The following is a 20,970-nucleotide window of genomic DNA, read 5'->3' as shown; positions in this document are numbered from 1 at the left end:
CATACATCACTCAATGTGTTTGGTTAAAGTGAGAGGGAAAATAAAAATAAAGAGACCAAGATACCCATTTTTCCATTCCCTTCAACATTCAAGAGATGTCAGAGCAGAGGAATACTTGAAGTTTCTTACTGTATGGGTATAATAATAAATTATTTATTTCCATTCCCTTACAAACCAAACAAGAAGTCCCTCTCCTTACACCCCTTCCCCTTCCCCTCCTCCCTCCCATCAGAACTCAAACTTGTGTGCTACAAAAAATTATTTGGCAACCACGTCTCAGCATCTTTCAAAATCTAGAAAGCATAAAAGTTGAATTTTTTTTCTAGCTTGATACATTAACACCATCCTCTGCCACATTTCATAAGTTAGTAGCTTGGATTGTTTTCATTTATCATTAAACATCAATGGTCCAACCTACCAACACATTCCATCGCAATAACTTCAGTGCATTTCACAAAATTAAAGACAAAAGAGTGCAAAATAATTGAGCCTTGGAATAGCAACAAATTGGGAAAATATAGTGGAAAATTGCACTGCACTCAAGAAACTTGAATATTGGGAACTCACTGGTCCAGCAAATGTGCATTCCATATTATAAGTGAAGCTGACTCCAACACATAAGAAACCTAAAATATGAGAAGTTGGATGTCATAACCATCGAACACAGATTCCACTCCCAACTTATTCACAACCCATAATAAATCAATGAATTACAATTTCAGAAGAGATCACATCAATAACCCTAACACTAAGGCTTTATAAACAGTGTGCAACTGCAATTGCAGCCCTAACATTAAGGTTTTCGGGATGTCCATGACTGGCATTGGGACCACAATTGTAATCGCACCATCTACATTTGTTTGTAATTTTCCGCAATATCAAAAGTTGCAACAAAACTTTGACCAATGCAAATGATTAAAAATATCAATTAAAAACCACATTAACCATATCTAATCAACCAAGACAAGAAAGAAACTCATCAAAATGCAAAATAAGACCATAACACTCTTGCAAAGCAAAGATAAACACGCCAAAGGCAATTGAACAAGTAAATCTAAACATTGATTCCACTTAAAGCAACCAAGTCTCTAACAAAACTTATTTCATCGTCTCACATTAATCTGTTTCTCGAGCAGTACCTATCTGGATCCGGAGAAAGTTTTCCGGCTCCTCCTGGTGCGTGCATTTGTATGAGTCCTCTGTCCGCGGCATGGCAAGCTATCAACATGTCTAATCCCTCGGTAGCACTGAATGCCCACCAACCTTCCCACATCTCTCTCAACACACTTTTTCTGAGAAAAACACACAAATACACATTACATACACATAACGAAACAAACAAGCCTATTTGAATAGTAAACTTCCCCCCAATCACGCATACGAGTAGAAAATAAGAAAGGTAAAACCAAACTAAAACCTATTTCATAAGTTAAAATCAAATTAGGTACCAAATCATTTCCGATGAGATACTTGGAGAGCAATTCACGAATGGAATAGAGTTCTCTCTTGCTAAGGTCCTTGACGAATTTGTTCTCGACGCCGAGCTCGGCGACGATGTGTTGCGCCTTGGAACGGCCTATTCCGTGGAGGTTCTGAAGAGCGTACACCAGACGCTTGTTGTCCGGGATCTCGCCTCCCACACCGCCTCCGATGTTTATGTTCTGCACGCGCACACCGTGAACCTGCAAAAAAAAATAAAAATTGTGAAGCTCTCTGGAATGTTCGAGAAAGAAAGCCCTAGGCGAAGGTGAATTGAGTTGAGGGAGGGAGAAATTACCGAAAGGTTTTGACGGAGGCGGAGAGTGACGTCGGAGAGGATTCGTGCGGAACCGAACATGGTGGAGTTGGAAGATTTGCAGATGCTACTTGCGAGCAATGTATGTAGGTTTTCCAACTTTGCGGTTTGTTCCTTTTTGGATGGTGAATTGGTGATGCCTCTATGGGAAGTGGGAGATGGAGCACCAAAAATTAAAGAATTAATTAACTATTTTTCTAAAATAAAACGAGAATTTAGTTGTTTTTGAAAAACAAAAATGTTTTACTTTTTCTCGTGTCTTTGTGCATATAGATAAACTTGTTTTATTTATATAATGGTTTCAAAGCTTTCTTTGAAAATTAACTGTAATTAAATTAGCTTATTCATAATATGTTTTGTTTTATATTATAAATTTAAGTTAATAATCGTAAAAATAAAAATACTTATTGATTTTTTTTTCTTATTTGGACACATTCTACTTTAAAATCATGTAATATTGTCTTAGTTTAAAAAGTTTTAAATTATTAATTTATTTTAATTTTTATTAACTCTTTTAAAATCTTAATTTTCTTAGATTAATTACCTTTAAATTTTAATATTAATTTTGTTGTCTTAAATTTCAATTATGTATACTCTTAAATTATCTTTTTAAATTTGGGTTTTTCCTCCATAATTATGAACTATTTATGCTTTTCAATTTTATTGTTACAATTCCAAATATTTTTCAACTTATATTTTTTATTTTTGCTTTAATTAAAAAAATACTCACAACCAAAAAAGTCTCAAGTCTCAACAAAGCAATAGTATGGCACTGAGGATTATCAACGATGAATTTACACACTCATGTATAGCAAAGAAGCTTAGACAATTCTCCTCGGTTCACTAACTTGTCCTGAAAGGTCTTATCTAGTTGGTTACACCCCTTTGACCATCCCAACCAAACCTGATTTCAGTTTATGCCCTTGTGCTATTTCATTATCAAGTAGCATCACTGTCCCAAAGATCAACTTCTGGAGGGGGTGGTGATGGTAAGCTTTTGGTCCCTGCAGCTGCAGTATTGCAGGCTGCTATATTGATTGCAATTGTTTGTGCTGTGCTCAATCTGGAGTGTCCCTCCCCTGTGCCAACAATTACTGAAACACTGAATCACCAAAGAGCTATCCTTTGTTATTTCTCCAACAAATCATATGCTTTTGCAGAAGGGTCTCACTTGCCCTCAAGGGATAAATAAAATTTATCTAAAGTCTAGATTTAGGCAGTAGATAATAAACAATTACAAAGTGGAAAATAGACATGAACAAAAAAAATTGAAATTTGAGTTACTCTTGCATCAAAAAATTAGTGTGGACTAGCTCTTCCAGTAGAAACATAAATTTCAAACCCATGTCAGTCTTTGTGATGTATTTCCAGCTAAATGTGAAGGAGAAAAGCACTAATCATTTTTTTTATCCGCCAGAATCGAAGACAAGTACTAGAGGGTTTACAACTACTCATACATCCTATTCAATCAATTAAACTAGACCCCCTTGGTACCAATCATATTATATAATGTCACATACTCACATATCCAATTCACTGGCCATATTGTTCCCTTCTTTCTCTTTCTCCCCTTCAAGAATCCCACCTGGCTTTTCAATCCAACTAAAACCAGACTGCTTATGGACATTTCTTTCTTTCATCACATTCCTTACATTCCCAACCTCTTCCCAGTCACCATCAGCAGCATAGATATTTGACAGTGTAACAAAGCTACCAGGTCCTTTTAACTTCATTCTCATTATTTCATCTGCCATCATTTTAGCCAGATCTCTTCTTCCATGGACTTTGCACCCATGTAGAAAAGCCCCAGCCATTGACTCTGTGACTTGTATTGGCAAGCCTTTGAAAAATTCATATGCTTCTTCCGTCCTTCCTGAACGGCACAAGATATCAACAACACAAGCATAATGCTGCATGCTTGCCTCGATCCCATAACATTGTTTCATTGATGAGAAGATCTCTAAACCTCTATGCACTGAACCACTATGGCTGCAAGCTGAAAGAACACATGTAAAAGTAACTTCATTCGGCCTCAGTCCTTCTTCCTGCATTTTATTGAACAGTGCCAAGGCGGAATCAACCATGCCACACTTCCCATAGCAATCAATCATTGCATTCCATGATGCAACATTCTTACATGGAATCTTGTCAAATACATTTCGAGCATCTTTCACACTCCCACACTTTGAATACATGTCAATAAGGGCACTAGCAATGAAAACATTCCCATCAAACCCCTTCCGGCATATAAATCCATGAATCTCTCTTCCCCATTTAACAAAACCTGCTGATCCACATGCAGGAAGCAGTGCAACAACAGTCACTTGATTTGGCTGAATCCTTGAAAGTATCATCTCCCAGAACATTTTAAACGCTTCCCTTACTTGATGATTCTGTACAAACCCAGAAATCAATGCATTCCATGCAACCACATCAGGAACAACACCTTCCCTTTTCATCCTCTCAAAGAAACCAAAGGCTTTCCTGCTATCACTCGACCGAGCATATGCTGCAATAATCGCATTCCATGTGAAATCATTTGGCTCCAGTCCTTCCAGCCTCATCCTCTCAAACAACATCAGCGCTTGCTCAATTTCCCCCACATTACAAAACCCACAAATCATTGATGTCCACGAGGCAACATCTCTCTCACGCATTCCATCAAACAAACGACGAGCATAAGAAATGCTCCCGCATTTGCCATACATATCTATGAGAGCATTGGCAACGGACACATCATTTTGAAAACCCATCTCACAAACCATGGCATGAACCTGTCTCCCCATGTTCACATCCATCAAGCCAACACATGCTTTAAGAACAATGGAAAAGGTGAAATTGTTGCCAGTGTGGCCAACCTCGCGCATCCAACGAAAGTACAACAATGCATCATCAAAGTGGCCATTGTAAGCCAACCCCAAAACCATCCAGTTGAATGCAAAAACATTTGGGTGTTCAATTTTTTTAAACAAGAGTTTTGCTGATTTCAGGTCAGCACAACTTGCATACATTCCAACAAGCTTTGAATGAAGAGACAAGATGTTCATGTTTGTTCCGCTAATGAGTAACGTGGCATGGACCTGCATGCCTGGCCTCAAGGCCTTTGCTTTCAGGCATTTTTGTAGGCACAAGGCAAATTCATATGGGGACCATCTCAATTGTGAAGAAAATGGCATAGTTTTCATTTTCCTATGATGTCAGTCTAGTGTTCATGCTCCCTCCGGAATCTTTTATAACATTCAATTAACTAATTCACTGGTATTAGCTAAATTAGTTAATTTAATAAATTTGTTTTTAAATTTATTTTTTTAAATTATCCGTAATATTATTGATATATACTCTTTTTTTAATATTTTATAAGTTTTATTTCTTTTAATCTCTTTCAACACTAATATATTTATTATTTTAATTTTTATTGGTTATGCATTTAAATAATCAAAGTAAAAGGTTTTCAAAATATTCTTTATACAAAACAAAAATTAGACTTTCAAAGATCCTATCACATTTATATATTTCACTCACTATTTATTGAATTAAGAAAAATGAGTATTTTTTGTGAAAAATAAATCCCTCAATCTCATCTTTATAAAACATTTTTCTTCCTCTAAACAGTCCTTAAATAAGAAAATTATATAAGTGATCTTTCAAGTATTAGAAATCATAATTAATCTTCAAAGTATTGAAAAAATCCATCAAATTAGTCTCTGTATCTTAGTTAAATATACATGTAAAGACCTATATTCTTTTGCAACAAAAATAATCTGAATATGAATAAATAATTAAATTCATTTTTAAAAGATAAAATATTTAAATTTAATCTCTGAATATATAAAAAGTATAATAAATTAATCATATCGTTAAATTTAAAAAGAGCATTTGATCTTTTAAGTTATAATTTTAAAGGATTGATAAAATTATAATTTTAATAAAAGTCTCTTTACATTGGTTCTAAACAAAATCAAGGTAAAAAGTACCTATAATCGGTTGAGCAAGGAGGCGGTTGTATTTGACCTTTCTACATCTTATTTGCATCGGTTGATTACAGAACCGATGCTGAAAGTTTCTTCCTCTCCATCAGCTAAGAAATAATATCTTCCTAATGGTATTAGTCAAATAGCATGAATAATGCCTAACCAATACACCTTTCTCATTGATGTCTTGCCAATTGTTATGTCAAGCACGCACATCACCGAATTCCAGTAACTTCTCTTTATTACACTTGTCAAGTTTTTCTTTTTCTACAGTGACAATATTTGAACTTTAGAACTTTTGGCAGACAAAGGACTTCAAGCAGAAAACCAAGAAACCAGAAAGGTTATAATTACCTCATTGTCACTGGCCCAGAAAACAAGAAAACCTTGGTATATTATTCTTGATCTGGACTACCTGCAAAAGAGTGAAAAAAGGGATTCACAGGAAAGAAAGCATCATCTCATTATGGAGCGGTGAGAACTTTGAAGTTAACACTTTTGGGTTTCATAATTTATTTACTTAGGACCTGACATGCAGCATCAAGATGCATGTTTTTCTTGCCTTTTTCTAATTATGACATGTTTTCAATATGTGATTTGTATTATGTTCTTGTCTGTTAAGATGTTCCTATTATATATAGAAGCAGTTCAGTTCTATCAGCTTCATTTTTCCATCTCTAGCGCATGAAGAACAATAAAACTAACAATATATATGTCCAAAGGATGGAAGAGAAAACAGAGATAAAAGCTTATGATAGTTAAGAAATTAACTTCCATGTAAAGTAGTTTCTTTTTTTCTTTTTAATGTTCCAAGGTTAGCTAAAGTAAAGGTATAAGATTAGACGTTTAATGAAAATTAGATTGAGTCGTGAGAAAGTGAGGCAACAGAATTAATTAGATGGTTTGACTTTTTGGTTTAATCTCAATCTGTCAATTCACATAGGAGGATTTCCTATCATCAGGGACCTTTCATACTATCATCAATGATCTGCGAAGTTCATTTGGTTCTTTAACAAACCTCGATAGATATTGTAAGTTTCATCATTTCATACACCTAACGTGTTTCCATCACTTGGTTCTTTAACAAACCTTGATAGACAGGACTTTAACAAACCATGTAGTGTGGTGCTTATTTGCATGTTCTTGCAAAATAACAGATTCTCCAGATCTATAGCGTGGTGTTTCATTTGGTTAGTTATTGCTGGTGTTTCATTTGCAAAATAACCTTGACAGATATTGTAAGTTTTCATCAGTTCACTACAAATTCAAACTCAGGTCAGAGGGGATTAATTCAGTTCAATTGACAATGTACATGGTGTCGAGCCCAACAACAATGGCGCATTAGCAGTTTAATTGGTTGTTGGACATTAAACACTTATTGAAAAATTATAAACATTTGACTTATTTGTTTAATTTGTTAGAATGTCCTATTAATAATGTAAAGGCTACAAGTTTACAGGTTTGAGACCTATATGGTATTTTTTTTCTTTGATTTACATTGCATGCATATTTTTTTTCTCTATTTTTTTTTCTAAAAACAGGTGTCCTTACATTACATGGCACTTTGCAAACCTTTACCTAGTCTTAGAACTACATATATAAAGAATGTTTTCATGTCAATAGTCATAATTGTGTCTTGAACAGTTGAACCAAAGAACTCTTTTTTACCAAACATCAAGAAATTATGGGTATCTTAGGTGCCAAAACTCATTTTCTCTGTGCTCTCATATTCTTTCTGATGTTATTAGCAAACGATAACTGTGTGTGTGCAACTCGACCAAATTTTCAGTCTATGGAGCAAGAAAATAACAAAAAAGGAGCTTCTGTGATGCTAATGGATTCAGGTAAAAGTTCCAATTTCCCCCTAGCAAAAGGCATAATCCCACCTTCAGGACCAAGCCACTTCCACAATCTACATTATCCTGGGAGACCCTTCAATAATAAAAGCCACTGAAAAATCTATGGGAGTTGTGTGCTACTCTAGCCCGTAACTTGGTTTGATGATAGAGTGATTTTGCTTGTGTTGATGTAAAATAATCAATAATTCAAACCAAAGAGGAATAAGTAAATATGATTCGGAAATAAATCAAGCAAAATATATCGTATTCCTTAGTGCTTGTACTTTTTGAATCAAATATTTAATATATCTTTCCTTGTTTGGTTGGGCACAATGGGTTCAAAGTCATTCTTATGTATGTATATTACTTTACTATATGTTATTGCTATAGTTACTGTAATTTACGTTTCACGCGCGATTCAAATCTTACGATTCAATATAGTTTGGTTACCTATTGATTCGTATCATAAGAGATGAACTTTAAATAACTTCACATCTCACAATATATAAATGATTTTGCCGATAAAAATAATAATATATGAATTAATCTATGCAATTTCATATCTTCATATACGAATCATATAATTCAATGATTTATTATTTTCACCATTTCTCATGAAAAAACTGAAAAGTCATATAAGCTTAAATTGTTGCATGAAATGTTTTTTTAAAGAAACACTTCTAAACTTATCCTATTTGATTAATTTACTACTTTATTTATCATTCACTCATTGAACACATATGTTCTATTTAGTTATTTAATTGCTTCATTTTTATTCTTATATAATAAAAGGCTTCATAAACTCAAATATAACTAATAATTTTCTTCTACAAAACTTCTGTTTAAGTTTTTTTTTTACATTGAACAATATATATCATCTATATGATATATTTGAAGTAATTATTCATTCTCTGTAAATCTTACAAGTCAATGCAAATTAAATATAATTCATAATTTAAAAATTAGCTCAACATGTACTTTTCACTATTCAAATCCTAATTTGATAACCTTGAAAAACTTAAATATATATTGTATGAAGATTAATTAAGATCATAGATATATACTTAACAGTCTTATACTACCTAATAAATTGTACTAGATCGAGTTTTATAGCAAGATGTGTGAGTTGCTTTAGGTTTTTTTTTTTCTTTTGGTCTCTCACGCTGCATATGCTTTGGTCTTGGCAATGGTGCATCGGTGTAGTGTCGTGGTTCTACGTAAGCAACCTGATCCCCTATTCAATTCAATTTGTATCTAACATAGTTATTAATCATCCAACTTTTAGTGTGACTCATCTATGCATGACTCTATGTAAACATCACTTGTCCCCATTAAAATGACACCTATCATGCTTATGCAACACAACTTCAATGTCATTCAATTTGTTTCTCATGTAGAAACAAAGCATTTTAATACCTCAATAAATATAGTTAATTTTTTTCAATTTAATTTTTATAGATTAAATTTTACATCAACGGGTAATTTGAAGCAAAACATGTTCTGGATGGTATTATTTGTTCAATTTTATCTTTCACATCATGCTTGAATTATACTAAAAGTTAAACTAAAATCTAACAATTTCAAGTGGTATTAACAGGGGGTTTTCAGTCTGCCCCCAGCAAGGAAATCTATTTTTCTCACGAAATATTTTGGTCATCAAATCTAACCGTAGTAGCTTAGCCTGATATCTTTAAGCTATAAGTAGAATAGAATTGCAAGTGAAAGGGAAAGCATATCAATAATCAAATTATAATCCATTAGACAAATAAACAAAATAATCTTAATATGTCTTAAGTAACTATTCCAAAATTAATCAGTATAATCTTAATAGGTCTCACTAATCTTTCTAGATGCTGAAACTCAGGATTTTGGCACAGCAATTTTTTCTGTTTGTCTAAACTGTCTTAGCATTAGGGATGTTCTAAATATTTAGCCAACCCATTAAAATGCTTATTTTACATATTACATCTTTTATAAATTTAGAAGTTGTTTCTTATATTCTTTTAAAAAAAAATTATTTCTTATATTTCTTTACACCAAATTCACTTTACCTTTTTTAGCGTATAATTTGAAATCAAAGCTTATTGTTATTATGATATTTATTGTTCAAATGTTAAGAAGTTTGTTAAATGTCAACGATTGGCATAAGTGCCCATATATTTTTTATGAGTGGTAGTACCTAATAGTGCCCATATATGATATATGCCATAGATTCTCACAAGAAAAATGGTGAGTAAACATTCAAACTCTAGTCTCTAATTTTTTTATAAGTGGGAAAATAAAGACAATCAAGCCATAGGGAAGCAAACCCTCAAGGCATCAACTAAAACAAGAGAACAAATAGCTAAAGGACAAGAATCCAAAACATCTAGAGACTGAGACAAACATATTCAGCTTCCATATAATTTTTTAAACTAGTTGTGCCAAACATTTTATCCAAGATTAATTATATCTGATTTTTTTTTGTTACAATTACATCTAAATATCATATTGGGCATCTATTATTTTTTTCAATTAAAAAATATAAATACTTCATTTTTTTACATCTTTTAATCATTTCTTATATTTCTTACGCCAATTTCACTTTACCTATTTTGGCGTATAACCTGGAATGAAAGCTTATTGATAATTATGATATTTATTGTTCAAATGTTAACAAGTTTTTTTAAATCATAATGTTGAGAATTTTCAAATGATTAGTAAAAAATGTGCCTTGACAAGTACGACCCAAACTCTTCCAGATACCTAGAGAGAGAAAATATGTATAATAGATGATAACTGATAAGTGTATATTGATAGGTGATATAGCACATATTTGAAAAATCATGTAAAAAATGTGAATAGTTTAGCATGGGAATAAGTTGTCTCAACATGAATGGGAAAAATTAATTGTGTTTCATTGAACATGTTGCAATACCATAGTTGTCATTAGCGGTCAAAACAGCCACTATCACATTGTGCTTTAGAAATGTTGCAATACCATAGTGGTCGCGATAATTGTTTCCATTTCTTTTGCTATCACGGCCTCTATTGCGCATACCCCAAAGTGTTCATGTATCATTATTCTTCTCACAAATAATAAAACGAAATCCTGGTATATGGTGCTTCAGCGTTGGAAGATCTTGACAACAATATACAAAGAGACAATCAACTCACCAGTTGCTTGCTATAAGAAATATCATAAAACCTATCTTGACTTTTCTTTTCTTACGTGCCAGAGAAATTGTAGACCAAGATGTCACTGTTGTTTCAAAAGGGAATCCATGGCCTCTGCCACTTTTTTCCTAAGAGCGTCAAGAGACTCTGTGAAATGAAATACTTCTGTTTGTTCCATTTCTAGAGACATTGCAGAAATATTTCCTGCATGATCGCACTCAAGATGCTTTACAACGGAGGATTGTTCACCCAAAACCTGCCATATGAAAAAGATAAATCAGAAACACAACCAGTATATGATGGAGCTCTAAGCACATTACCTTCATGCAAGAGTTCAAATACTAAAAACAACATAATTGGTCACAGTACCTCAGCTATTGTTGAAATTGCCAAAATAGTTTGTAATCTTTTAACACAAGATTTTGATTCTTGATCTTGTAATGGTCTCAGAATTTTATGGATCTCAGGACCAAGGCCACTACCAAGCATGCAATCGGCCTCATCCAACACCTACGCAAGAAACATGAGAAAGACTAGTGAGATCAATGCTAGGAGCTCCCAAGAACTGGTAACCTAAGAGCCTCTACAAATAAGATTCCCATACTAAAATATGATAAGTGAATGAATACTAACCAAGTATCTTATTTCAGCAGGAACAACACTCCCCTCTTCAATGTATTCAAGAATCTCACTAGGAGTCCCAATCATGAGGCCAATTGAGGCCTTTGACTGCCCGTTATCTGGTGAAGCACTATCCTTTGCAGACTTCAATTCTGCATTATGGATGATATATTTTGCAGCATTAAAGCACTGCAATGCCAATAAAATTTGCAAGGGACAAAATCAATTCATAAAATCCAGGTGCATACACCAAAAGAACTAAACAAGATGACAATAGTACATAGTAGGGATTGGGTCACCTGCTCACTTTTCTCCTCTGTAGCACAAAGCACGATGGCTTGTGGATACTTTGAATTCGAACCAAGCAACCCTCCATCCCGTCTTAGCAGCTGCACACGTTGCAGATTTAATCCATTTTTTCCAAAGGAAATAATGAAACACAGAAGGAACAGAACAGTAAAGGTAGATAAGGAGGTGTTTGATTTGATTGTTTTCTGTTTTCATTTTCACTGGAAATAAAAAATGGTGATGGAAATGCGTTTGGTTAGATTTTTGAAAACATTTTCAGTGAAAATATTTTCCCAAACGAACCAAAAATTGGAAAGAATAAAATCTCGTTTTCACTATTTTCAGTTGAAACCAGGAATCTCATTTTGGGTAAAATGAAAACGCGGTGACAACTAATGTAATTTTAACCAAATCTAAAAATACATTTCCTTTTAAAAACGCATTTTCAATGTTTTTATTTCTTGAAAGCAGAAAACAAGAAGTCAAACCAAACATGTTTTCAGAATTCTAATCTTTTGAAAATGAAAACAATTTTCAGAAAATAAAAACAGAAAATGAAAATACAAATCAAGCACACCCTAACAGTTCTCATTGCTTGTGTTGATGTGATGAAAACGAGGATAAACAAATATGTCACTAACTTTATAAATACTAAAATATTCAGCCTTATTTTGTATTTTATTCTCACCATCACTTTTCTAGATTTGGACTCCTTCCACAATCTTCTTAGTTCTTACCTTCCCAAATAATGTAATATGACTTTTTCCTCCCAAATTTGTGCTCCATCAATTTACCAATTTTACCATAGCAGTAAATAAAGCAAACAATCATGCTGATATCATATTCTTGTTGCAGTTTTAGGTTTCCACAATTGTCACCCATTTGTAAAGTCGACATAAGAAAACACTAGAAATAGAGATATTTTATAATTTAATTCAATACAAGATTGTAATATAAATCGCTAATTTGATCATAATAATTGATTTCGGAAGAAAAAAAATCTCTAAGTAGAATGCCAACGTTAACAATCGATTTTATATAACAGAGTTCCAATAGATCAAACATACAAGAATCCTTCCATGTGATTTTATGACATGATTAGGAACAAGGACCAACATAGTTAAGAAAACCATTTTCACTTGACATCACCTTCTAAGTAATTAAATTCCGGGTTTTTGAATCAAACTGAAACCCATACTAATACCAAATAAATAACACAACAAGAACAACAATAGTCTTATCCACCAAGTGAAATACCAAATAAATAAAAATAAACAAACTTCAAATTTAAAGGCACCTTGCAATGTGAATGCATTCAATTCCAGTATATAGTATCCACTCATCTAAAGGAAATTGTTGCCAAGGCTCACAAGTCAAAACCTTGGAAGGCAAATGAACAGAATTAAACTAACCTGAATAAGTGGCAACAAGAAGGCCAAGGTTCTGTCAGGTTCAGATGGTGAACTCAACAGCACACTCTTCCCTTCCAAAACAGCAGGAATAGCCACACACTGTATCTCAGTAGGAACAAACTCACCAATCCCTTCCATCACCTCAACAAGCTCCTCACTCACCCCCAACTCCTTGAAGCCTCTAACCACCAAGGTGGGGTCATTCTCATTCCGCACACCCTTTTGAACCACCTTTTCAGTGTCAGCATCAGAACTTAGTGGCACTGAAGTTGAACACACTTGAGGGGTACCCTTTGAGTCTTTTGGAGACCCTTTGAGTTTTCTTTGCTTGAACTGTTCGAAAATTAGCGAGTCCCTTTGGGACTTGGATGACGAAGTTGAAGTCTTTGGTTCTTCGATGGGAGGGGTTGCGGAGGAGGAAGAGGTTGAGAATGTGATGCTACTTTGTAAGAAAGAAGTGGGTGGTGGTGCTGATTTTGCTAAAGGTTTGTGCTTTAGAGAAAAACAGAGGCTAAGAAGCTCTCGTAGTCTTCTTCTCATAGCTTTTTTTTTTTTGTGCGCTCTTCAGAGGGTTGAAAGAGGGGAAGGGGTTTGGGATTTTGGTGTTGCCGAGGCGGTGAACAACGTTGAAACTATTGAAGGAAAATATCATCTGCAGTCCACTACTTAACAGCACATCGTACAAGTCAATCCCACCCGTTCAATCTTACTAAAGGATATCCATGGTTAGTTTTTTGTCACGTAATTTACTGGGGGCTAAAATATATTTTTTGTACTTATAAATATGAAAATGTTCAGAATTTGTTAGAAAATTATCAATATATTTTTATTTTCGTAAAATTAAAATATATTATTTTTAAACTTGAAATAAGGTTTGAATATTTGAATTTTCATGTATTACTTTTTTATATCAATTATATGCATAACCGACATAAAAAATATTACATTTATATATGTTATATGTATAATTAATATAAAAAAATATCATCGTAATTCTAGATAAATCACCAAAAAATGGCACATTTCAATTTTATAAAGATGAAAAATGTATTAAAAATTGTGTAATAACTAATTTTGAGCATTTTCATAATTACAAGAATGAAAATCATATTTTAGTCTTTACTATTTCAATTTAGGAGCAAAATGTACATTTGGAATTGAAGAGTAAGAACAAAACAAAGTCATAACCCTAGGAGGTTTCAAAGTTTGATTTTTGGATAAATAGTCAAATTCGTTCCTGAAAGTGTGAGACACTGACAACTTGATCCCTGAAGATGAAAAATTCAAATTTAATGTCTGAATGTGCAAAAAGTGCGATAAATTAGTCCTGCAGACAATTTAATGACAAATTTGTTGAAATATTCTTAATCTTTAATCCTTATTCTTTATGCGGAAGCTAAAATTTCACAAATCTATATCTAGGACAATTCACCAAAAGTCCTATGATCTATAACATACCTAATTATTAAGGATTAGAGTAAAATACATGAATTTGTAATTGATTCCTAATCAAAGCGTTCTTTGACAAACGTTGAATCACGTGATGAATAATGTAGTTGGCTGTCTTATGATTTTTCCGCAACCGGAACCTCTTTATTCCTTGATAAGAACTTTATAAATCTTCATATAAGGGGAATAAAAACTATATGTGACGACTCGATATATCGAGAATCATGACTTTTTATAGCGTGTTAACCTAATACGATTTTTGTTATCTTCTAATGGGTCAACATTAACATCTGTTCATTTAAACTCATATTATTTTATTTACTAGTCTAACAGATTCACTTAATTTGACAACATAAAATAAAACTCATTAATGATAAATAATTAATATATATTAATTATTGGAATAAAAAACTTCAACATAATTGACCCATAATTTTTGTAACTTAATGTCAAATTAGTACTCAAAATATACAACTTATTATCAAATTGGTTATGAAATATTACAACTTAATGAAGTGAACATTTGACATTAAATTACAGATATCAATCAATTAAAAGAGTAACAATTAAAGAGTTTAAACATCAACATGGTCAAAGTGAAATTAAGACTTGAATAAATTAGTTAAGAAGATTTTGCTAAAAATGATAAACACTAAGATAAATATTAATCATTAATAAAATTGATGAATATTTTACATTATTTCATGTTAAAATGACGAGTGGTGGATTTACATTTTTTTGGAACAAAAAATAGTCTAACATTTCTCAAACAAAAAATTATATAAGCTTTATTAAAAATGATAATAAAAAATTAAAAATAGTAAAATTTAAAAGGATAAAGTGGATAAAATTAATATCAATTTATTCTGTCTTTTATCTTTTACAGCTATTTACATTCATTTTATTAAAAAAAATTTATCTTATAGGGACAAGATCTATTTTTTTATGAGGACAAAAAAATATTCATTCAATATATTAAAATAAAAAATATTATTTATCCAGCACTGAGATGGACTCAAAAATAGAGTTTAAACATAATAATAAAGGGATAACTCATTAACAAAATTAAGTTAAATAGCAAAAATGACAATTAGTACATATATATGCATATATATATATATATATATATATATATATATATATATATATATATATATATATATGCATATTTTTTTATTTTATTTGTAGGAATTAAACAGAATTTATAAGATTCATTTTAACCAATTGAGCTACACTATATATAATAATAATAATAATAATAATAATTAAGATTCTGCATTATCATTCTTTCTAAAGTGTACTTTACTTATATATAGATAGATAGATTCTTCAACTAGATTGCTCTTTACTATCTAAATTGATTTGTAGATAATAAATGAACCGTGTGATTTAATAAATATCTTAATTTTCTAATTTAGTGGAGACAGCGCTGGAACGGGGTAACCAAGGGGGTGGACGAGAGGGGAAGAATTTTCTATTATCAATGTGACTATGACGTTCTCCTTTCATATATTATGCATGTGTACAAAAATTCATTACAGAAAACGTACACGTAATAGACTCTAGCTAATTCAATCTATTTCCTTAATTTTGAAATTCATTATGCTCAAAGCTTTATCTATATATAAATTCAGAAATTTTAAAGTACCCACTTTCACTTTTCTTCAATTTAATTAAGCAACTTACTTCCTTCCCAAACCTCCTTGAACTGATGAGAAGGCTCATTGCTCAGCTTGTCTTTGTAAGCCTCGTATTTCACTATTTCCCTTGTGGTTTCTGAATTCAAATTTCACTTAGTTAATGAATTTTGTTGTTACGCATACGTTGTCATTAGTAATAATTTTCTTCTGTTGCCGCCACGGATTCATCTTTGTGGTGAAGGTGAGCTAGAGAGAGATATTGTTGTATTCACTCATGCGTTGATGGAAGACTATTTTTATTTTTAACTTGTTAGCAATATATGGTTCCGTTCAGAAGAAAGCCGGAGTAGTATTAATTCATATAATTCTGTTTATTATTCTGATTAAAATAGGGGCTTCCGATAATTAGCTAGCTAAACTTGATGGCTATGTGCAGTGTACTCTAGGTAGGAAATAAGGAGATACGTACGTAAAGAAAGTAGAACACGTACTCTTCACACTTTAAGAAACTCACTTTGTTTTGATTTTTTTGCTTAATGTACTAATATATACTACATAAGACACTGATAAAAAAAATACGTACTACATATATACAAGACATTCATGCATATATAAGACACGACTTGATCTTGAAAAAAAATAAATGCTTTAATTAATCTAAAGACGCATTAATAGGGAAGATGATACTCAAAATACATACGATGAATAGCAAGTTTAATTAGATTTTCCATTAAACTCTAACATAATTAATTACTTTTCCAACACTATCAATATTTATGTTTTAAGTATCTTTGTGGACTATTGATTATATCAGAATGATAATTTATATTCCTTACAGTATATAGTTATATACATAAGAAAAATATAACATTAATTATAGTATTCAAACTAATAATTTAATGAATGAATATTGTATTTTTCACCCTTAATTAAACAGGCCTGGGAATTTTTAGTTATATTCAGTCTTTATCCTTAGATTTGAAAATTTATTATATGTTCAAACCTTTATATGTATCTGAATTAACGGACACATGAGCCACTTCATTTCAGAAATCTCGAAGTGCAATTGTCCAAGAAATTGCTTGAAGATTTCATAAAGAAAATCTACATAGAAAAACTAGAAATGGCCAAAAGAACAAGTGCAATGAATTTAGCATTCATTTTAATATTATTGTGTGCCCCAATTAGCATGTTTATATGTATGGGAGAATGGGAGCCAACTTGGAGCACAAGAGCTGCAGAAGAAGCTGAGGCTGTGGCAGCCATACCATGTTCAGGACATGGAAGAGCCTACTTAGATGGTCTTATTCTTAAAGGGCATGAACATGTACATGTTTGTGAGTGCAATTCATGCAATGGTGGATCTGATTGCTTCAAGTTTTTATCAGATTGTATTGCCAACGCTTCAAGGTAAACCCTTTCCATAATCAAAATCCAATCTACTAACTGCTAATTTAATCATATGGTCTTGGACATTTGATTTATTTTTCCCTTTCAGTGACCATTTTGATCTCACTAGCTAATGTCTGTTTCCAGCATTCGTAAGTAACAATGTAATTAAAAAATTTAGTCAATGACTCATCTAAAAGTTTAGCATTTGATCGAGATCATTAGCACAATACTTCATAATTCAATACTACTTAAATTAGTAAAATGAATATTTACAATTTACATAAAAATATTAAAAAGTATGAGGCATTAAACTTACCCCACAAATTTTAAAATCACATGCCAAGAAGTAGCTAGCAAACAAAATTACAAAAAGTATTATTTGTGGACAAAATCATTTAGATCACATTCAATATTGATTTTTGGTCGATAACCTAAATTTATTCAACTTGTTTCTTGCAGTGGGGACCCATATTTTTTGGAGCCATTTTGGATGCGACATGCAGCAAGTAGCGCAATTTTAGTATCAGGGTGGCACAGAATGAGCTATTCTTATAGTGATGGATCATACATTTCAGAAGTATTGGTTAAGTACATCCAAAAAGTTCATAGCATCGTTGGAAATGCAATCACTAAAGGAAGGTACTTCATATTTGGAAGTGGCTCAACGCAACTATTCAATGCTGCTGTTTATGCCTTGTCTCTCAACTCTTCAGTGTCTCCAGCAAAAGTGGTAGCCACGACCCCATATTACCCAGTGAGCTCCATTAATATACTACTTCTTTATACAAAACTTAAATGCAAGTTTTAGGTGCTTTTATATATATATATATATATAAATATATATTTTTAGTTCTATATTTTCATGAAATCTTGTTTTTATTTCCCATAGTTTTATATCATTCAATTTAATTAGTCCTACATGATAAATAGATTACACGGTCTATTTAGTATGAATTTATGGAAACAATGTACAAGAAACAAATAAAATGAAAAAAAGTCGCAAGAATAAATCTCTAGCAATTGTTCAAGAATGACAATGGAAACAAAGATAAAATTACAGTTCTTGAAAACAGTTCAATGTGTTTGGGAGAGACAAGTAGAAGTTAAGGCTGTTTATAAAAATTCTTTGAGGAGGGATAGAAAACAAAGTCTTATGTAAATTACATGGATTAAAAATAAAATTTCATCAAAGTATAGGAACTAAAAATATTTTTTATATATATCATTATCAAAATTTTGGTAATCACCATAATTAGAATTTTTTATTTTTCGATAAGATCTAGAATATTTCACAAGTTTCAGTCCTTTGGATCGACTATGAAACGTATCCTTTATTTGGAGCTTAATCACATTTAATCATACTTAAAATTTCTTGCTAGTAATCCCCAAGAATGTATTCTATGTGAATTACACTCACATCTTCCTTCACAAACTTAGTATCTGTTAATTGAGCTTCATCGATTGGGTTATCAAATTAAATTGAATTTTATCTTAATAACTTATATTGACCTTTTAATACAAGCATTTATTGTGTAAATTAGTGATATGAAACTTCATTTGTTAATATAGAATATAACAATACCTAAGGAACTTTTTTTTATTACTAATACCTAAGGAACTTCACGTGTATATATATAATATATTTATTGATATTTAGTTTATGAAATTATTAGATATATAGATGACATAAACTATGTTAAACTTTTTGCCACAGCTCTATAGAACACAAACCCAACTCTTTAATTCTAGGGATTTTAGTTATGAAGGAGACACGTCCTTGTGGAAAAACAACACAGATAGCAACTCTAGATTTATTGAGTTTGTGACTTCACCGAACAATCCAGATGGAAAGTTGACTAAGAGAGTTCTTGAAGGTCCTAATGTAAAAACCATTTATGATCGAGCCTATTATTGGCCACATTTCACTGCTATTCCTTCACCAGCTGATGAAGATCTTATGCTGTTTACAATTTCCAAGCTCACAGGCCATGCTGGGAGTAGATTTGGGTGAGATATATATAAACGTTCATCAAAATTAAACTATATTTTGTCAACTAAAAGTAACCATGCATGTGTTATATATTGTGATTTTAATTTAACAGATGGGCAATAATAAAGGACGAGGCAGTATATCAAAAGATGTTGATATATCTGCAATTGAACACCATTGGAGTTTCCCGTGACGTTCAGCTGAGAGCATTAAAACTTTTGGACGTGATTGTTGAAGGAGATGGAAAAGAAATATTCCAATTTGCATATTCAACCATGAGAGATCGTTGGATAAGGTTGAAACAAGTCATATCTGAATCAAAGCGGTTTTCTCTACAGAAACTGTCTCCCCAATACTGTACCTTTTTCAAGAGGGTCAGAGATCCTTCACCAGGTAAATATCCTTTTCTGATAACTTTTTTTTTTAGTTTTCATAATTTTTTATGTATATGCATGATAATTCATTCTTAACCCTTTTGATTTTTATTATGTCTTACGCCATTTATTTCATGAATCTTATGATTTTTTTTATCGGTTAAGATTAATAGTTAATTTGTTAGTTTTTATTAATGCAGAGGAATTTGAATCTACAATCTCTTTTCTTATCTTCTCTTTCTATGGAATTAATTAATTACAATTGAATCAATCCTACCCAATAAAAATGTTGTGTAAAATATAAGAAGTGAAGTTTTTTTTTCCTTTTCTATTTCCTCACAGCTTACGCTTGGTTAAAGTGTGAGAGACAAGAAGAGAGTAATTGCTATGAAATCCTTGAAGCTGCTGGCATCATTGGCCGTGAAGGAAGTGACTATAGTGCAGATAATCGTTACCTGCGTCTCAGTCTCATTAAGAGCCAAGATGATTTTGAAATACTAATAAATAAGTTCAAAAGCCTTGTTGCTAAGGAAATGGAAACCCAACCTACTATAATAAGGTCGGCCTAATTCTAAGGTTTTTGAGTAGTTTGCATTAGCTATCTTAGTTAAAATAGGAATGCGAACCCAAATAAAGTTCACAATCAGTTTCATATGTTATCAAAATAACTAGCTAGTATATGTCTTGGGGGAAATTTCGATAAGAATCAAAGAAGGTATGCCAAAAGGCTTAATGAACAAAGGCTGATGGCATATTTTTTAGAAAATGGTTGTGTAATGTTAAATACGATCCTAGATAAGTTTGTTATTATTATTGAACAACATTAAATAAAGAGCATGAGATATTTGATTAATTTTCAAATATTTGAAAATCAATGTCCAGGCTCACATATTTTAAAGATATATATGTGTCCAATATCTAATTTATGGTTGATTAATTTTAGTTACATAAAGTATTGTTTTTTTATTTCTTTATCATATTTATTGTTTTATAATTAAAAAGTTAATTTGAAAAGTGATTGATTAAAACTGATGACATGCTATC

At 31.9% G+C, this 20,970-nt stretch overlaps 4 protein-coding genes across 5 annotated transcripts; 1 reads left to right on the top strand and 3 right to left on the bottom strand.

The window, feature by feature from the left end:
* Positions 1-294: 294 nt before the first annotated feature.
* Positions 295-1,960, bottom strand: LOC114383941 (small ribosomal subunit protein S13, mitochondrial). The gene is made up of 4 exons (XM_028343639.1): positions 1,778-1,960; positions 1,449-1,682; positions 1,140-1,292; positions 295-626 (listed from the first exon to the last, which is right to left on the bottom strand). The coding sequence occupies exons 1-3, from the start codon at positions 1,835-1,837 to the stop codon at positions 1,140-1,142; spliced, it is 447 nt and encodes a 148-aa protein (XP_028199440.1). The 5' UTR covers positions 1,838-1,960; the 3' UTR covers positions 295-626.
* Positions 1,961-3,315: 1,355 nt separating this feature from the next.
* Positions 3,316-4,842, bottom strand: LOC114370001 (pentatricopeptide repeat-containing protein At5g59600-like). The gene has a single exon (XM_028327288.1). It carries the CDS (start codon positions 4,840-4,842, stop codon positions 3,316-3,318), a length of 1,527 nt encoding a protein of 508 aa, XP_028183089.1.
* Positions 4,843-10,478: 5,636 nt separating this feature from the next.
* On the bottom strand, positions 10,479-13,702 carry LOC114383934 (DEAD-box ATP-dependent RNA helicase 39-like). Its single transcript, XM_028343634.1, has 5 exons — positions 13,082-13,702; positions 11,681-11,770; positions 11,394-11,570; positions 11,130-11,270; positions 10,479-11,016 (listed from the first exon to the last, which is right to left on the bottom strand). The coding sequence occupies exons 1-5, from the start codon at positions 13,619-13,621 to the stop codon at positions 10,843-10,845; spliced, it is 1,122 nt and encodes a 373-aa protein (XP_028199435.1). The 5' UTR covers positions 13,622-13,702; the 3' UTR covers positions 10,479-10,842.
* Positions 13,703-16,187: 2,485 nt separating this feature from the next.
* LOC114383925 (tryptophan aminotransferase-related protein 4-like) lies at positions 16,188-20,779 on the top strand. 2 transcript variants are annotated; one of them, XM_028343628.1, is made up of 6 exons: positions 16,188-16,271; positions 17,221-17,580; positions 18,022-18,316; positions 19,277-19,569; positions 19,665-19,945; positions 20,269-20,779. In XM_028343628.1, exons 2-6 carry the CDS (start codon positions 17,294-17,296, stop codon positions 20,493-20,495), a joined length of 1,383 nt encoding a protein of 460 aa, XP_028199429.1. In that variant the 5' UTR covers positions 16,188-16,271; positions 17,221-17,293; the 3' UTR covers positions 20,496-20,779. The 2 variants fall into 2 exon arrangements, with proteins under 2 accessions (XP_028199429.1, XP_028199431.1); XM_028343630.1 differs by having other exon boundaries at positions 16,193-16,271; positions 17,359-17,580.
* The last annotated feature ends 191 nt before the right edge of the window (positions 20,780-20,970 follow it).

This window comes from Glycine soja, chromosome 2 (assembly GCF_004193775.1).
Source record: "Glycine soja cultivar W05 chromosome 2, ASM419377v2, whole genome shotgun sequence".
Taxonomy (NCBI): domain Eukaryota; kingdom Viridiplantae; phylum Streptophyta; class Magnoliopsida; order Fabales; family Fabaceae; genus Glycine; species Glycine soja.
This window is presented reverse-complemented; position numbering and strand designations above follow the sequence as displayed.

What these genes read in the sequence shown, in the direction of transcription:
- LOC114370001 (XM_028327288.1), bottom strand. Translation starts at nt 4,842, where the DNA reads ATGAACATCTTGTCTCTTCATTCAAAGCTTGTTGGAATGTATGCAAGT.
- LOC114383925 (XM_028343628.1), top strand. Translation starts at nt 17,294, where the DNA reads ATGGCCAAAAGAACAAGTGCAATGAATTTAGCATTCATTTTAATATTA. An exon ending in TGTATTGCCAACGCTTCAAG is followed by an intron (nt 17,581 to 18,021) that starts GTAAACCCTTTC and finishes TGTTTCTTGCAG; the next exon opens with TGGGGACCCATATTTTTTGG. An exon ending in CCACGACCCCATATTACCCA is followed by an intron (nt 18,317 to 19,276) that starts GTGAGCTCCATT and finishes TTTTTGCCACAG; the next exon opens with CTCTATAGAACACAAACCCA.
- LOC114383934 (XM_028343634.1), bottom strand. Translation starts at nt 13,621, where the DNA reads ATGAGAAGAAGACTACGAGAGCTTCTTAGCCTCTGTTTTTCTCTAAAG. An exon ending in CTGCTGAAATAAGATACTTG is followed by an intron (nt 11,271 to 11,393) that starts GTTAGTATTCAT and finishes TTTCTTGCGTAG; the next exon opens with GTGTTGGATGAGGCCGATTG. An exon ending in CAATTTCAACAATAGCTGAG is followed by an intron (nt 11,017 to 11,129) that starts GTACTGTGACCA and finishes TTCATATGGCAG; the next exon opens with GTTTTGGGTGAACAATCCTC.
- LOC114383941 (XM_028343639.1), bottom strand. Translation starts at nt 1,837, where the DNA reads ATGTTCGGTTCCGCACGAATCCTCTCCGACGTCACTCTCCGCCTCCGT. An exon ending in GCCTCCGTCAAAACCTTTCG is followed by an intron (nt 1,683 to 1,777) that starts GTAATTTCTCCC and finishes TTTTTTTTGCAG; the next exon opens with GTTCACGGTGTGCGCGTGCA. An exon ending in ATCTCATCGGAAATGATTTG is followed by an intron (nt 1,293 to 1,448) that starts GTACCTAATTTG and finishes TGTTTTTCTCAG; the next exon opens with AAAAAGTGTGTTGAGAGAGA.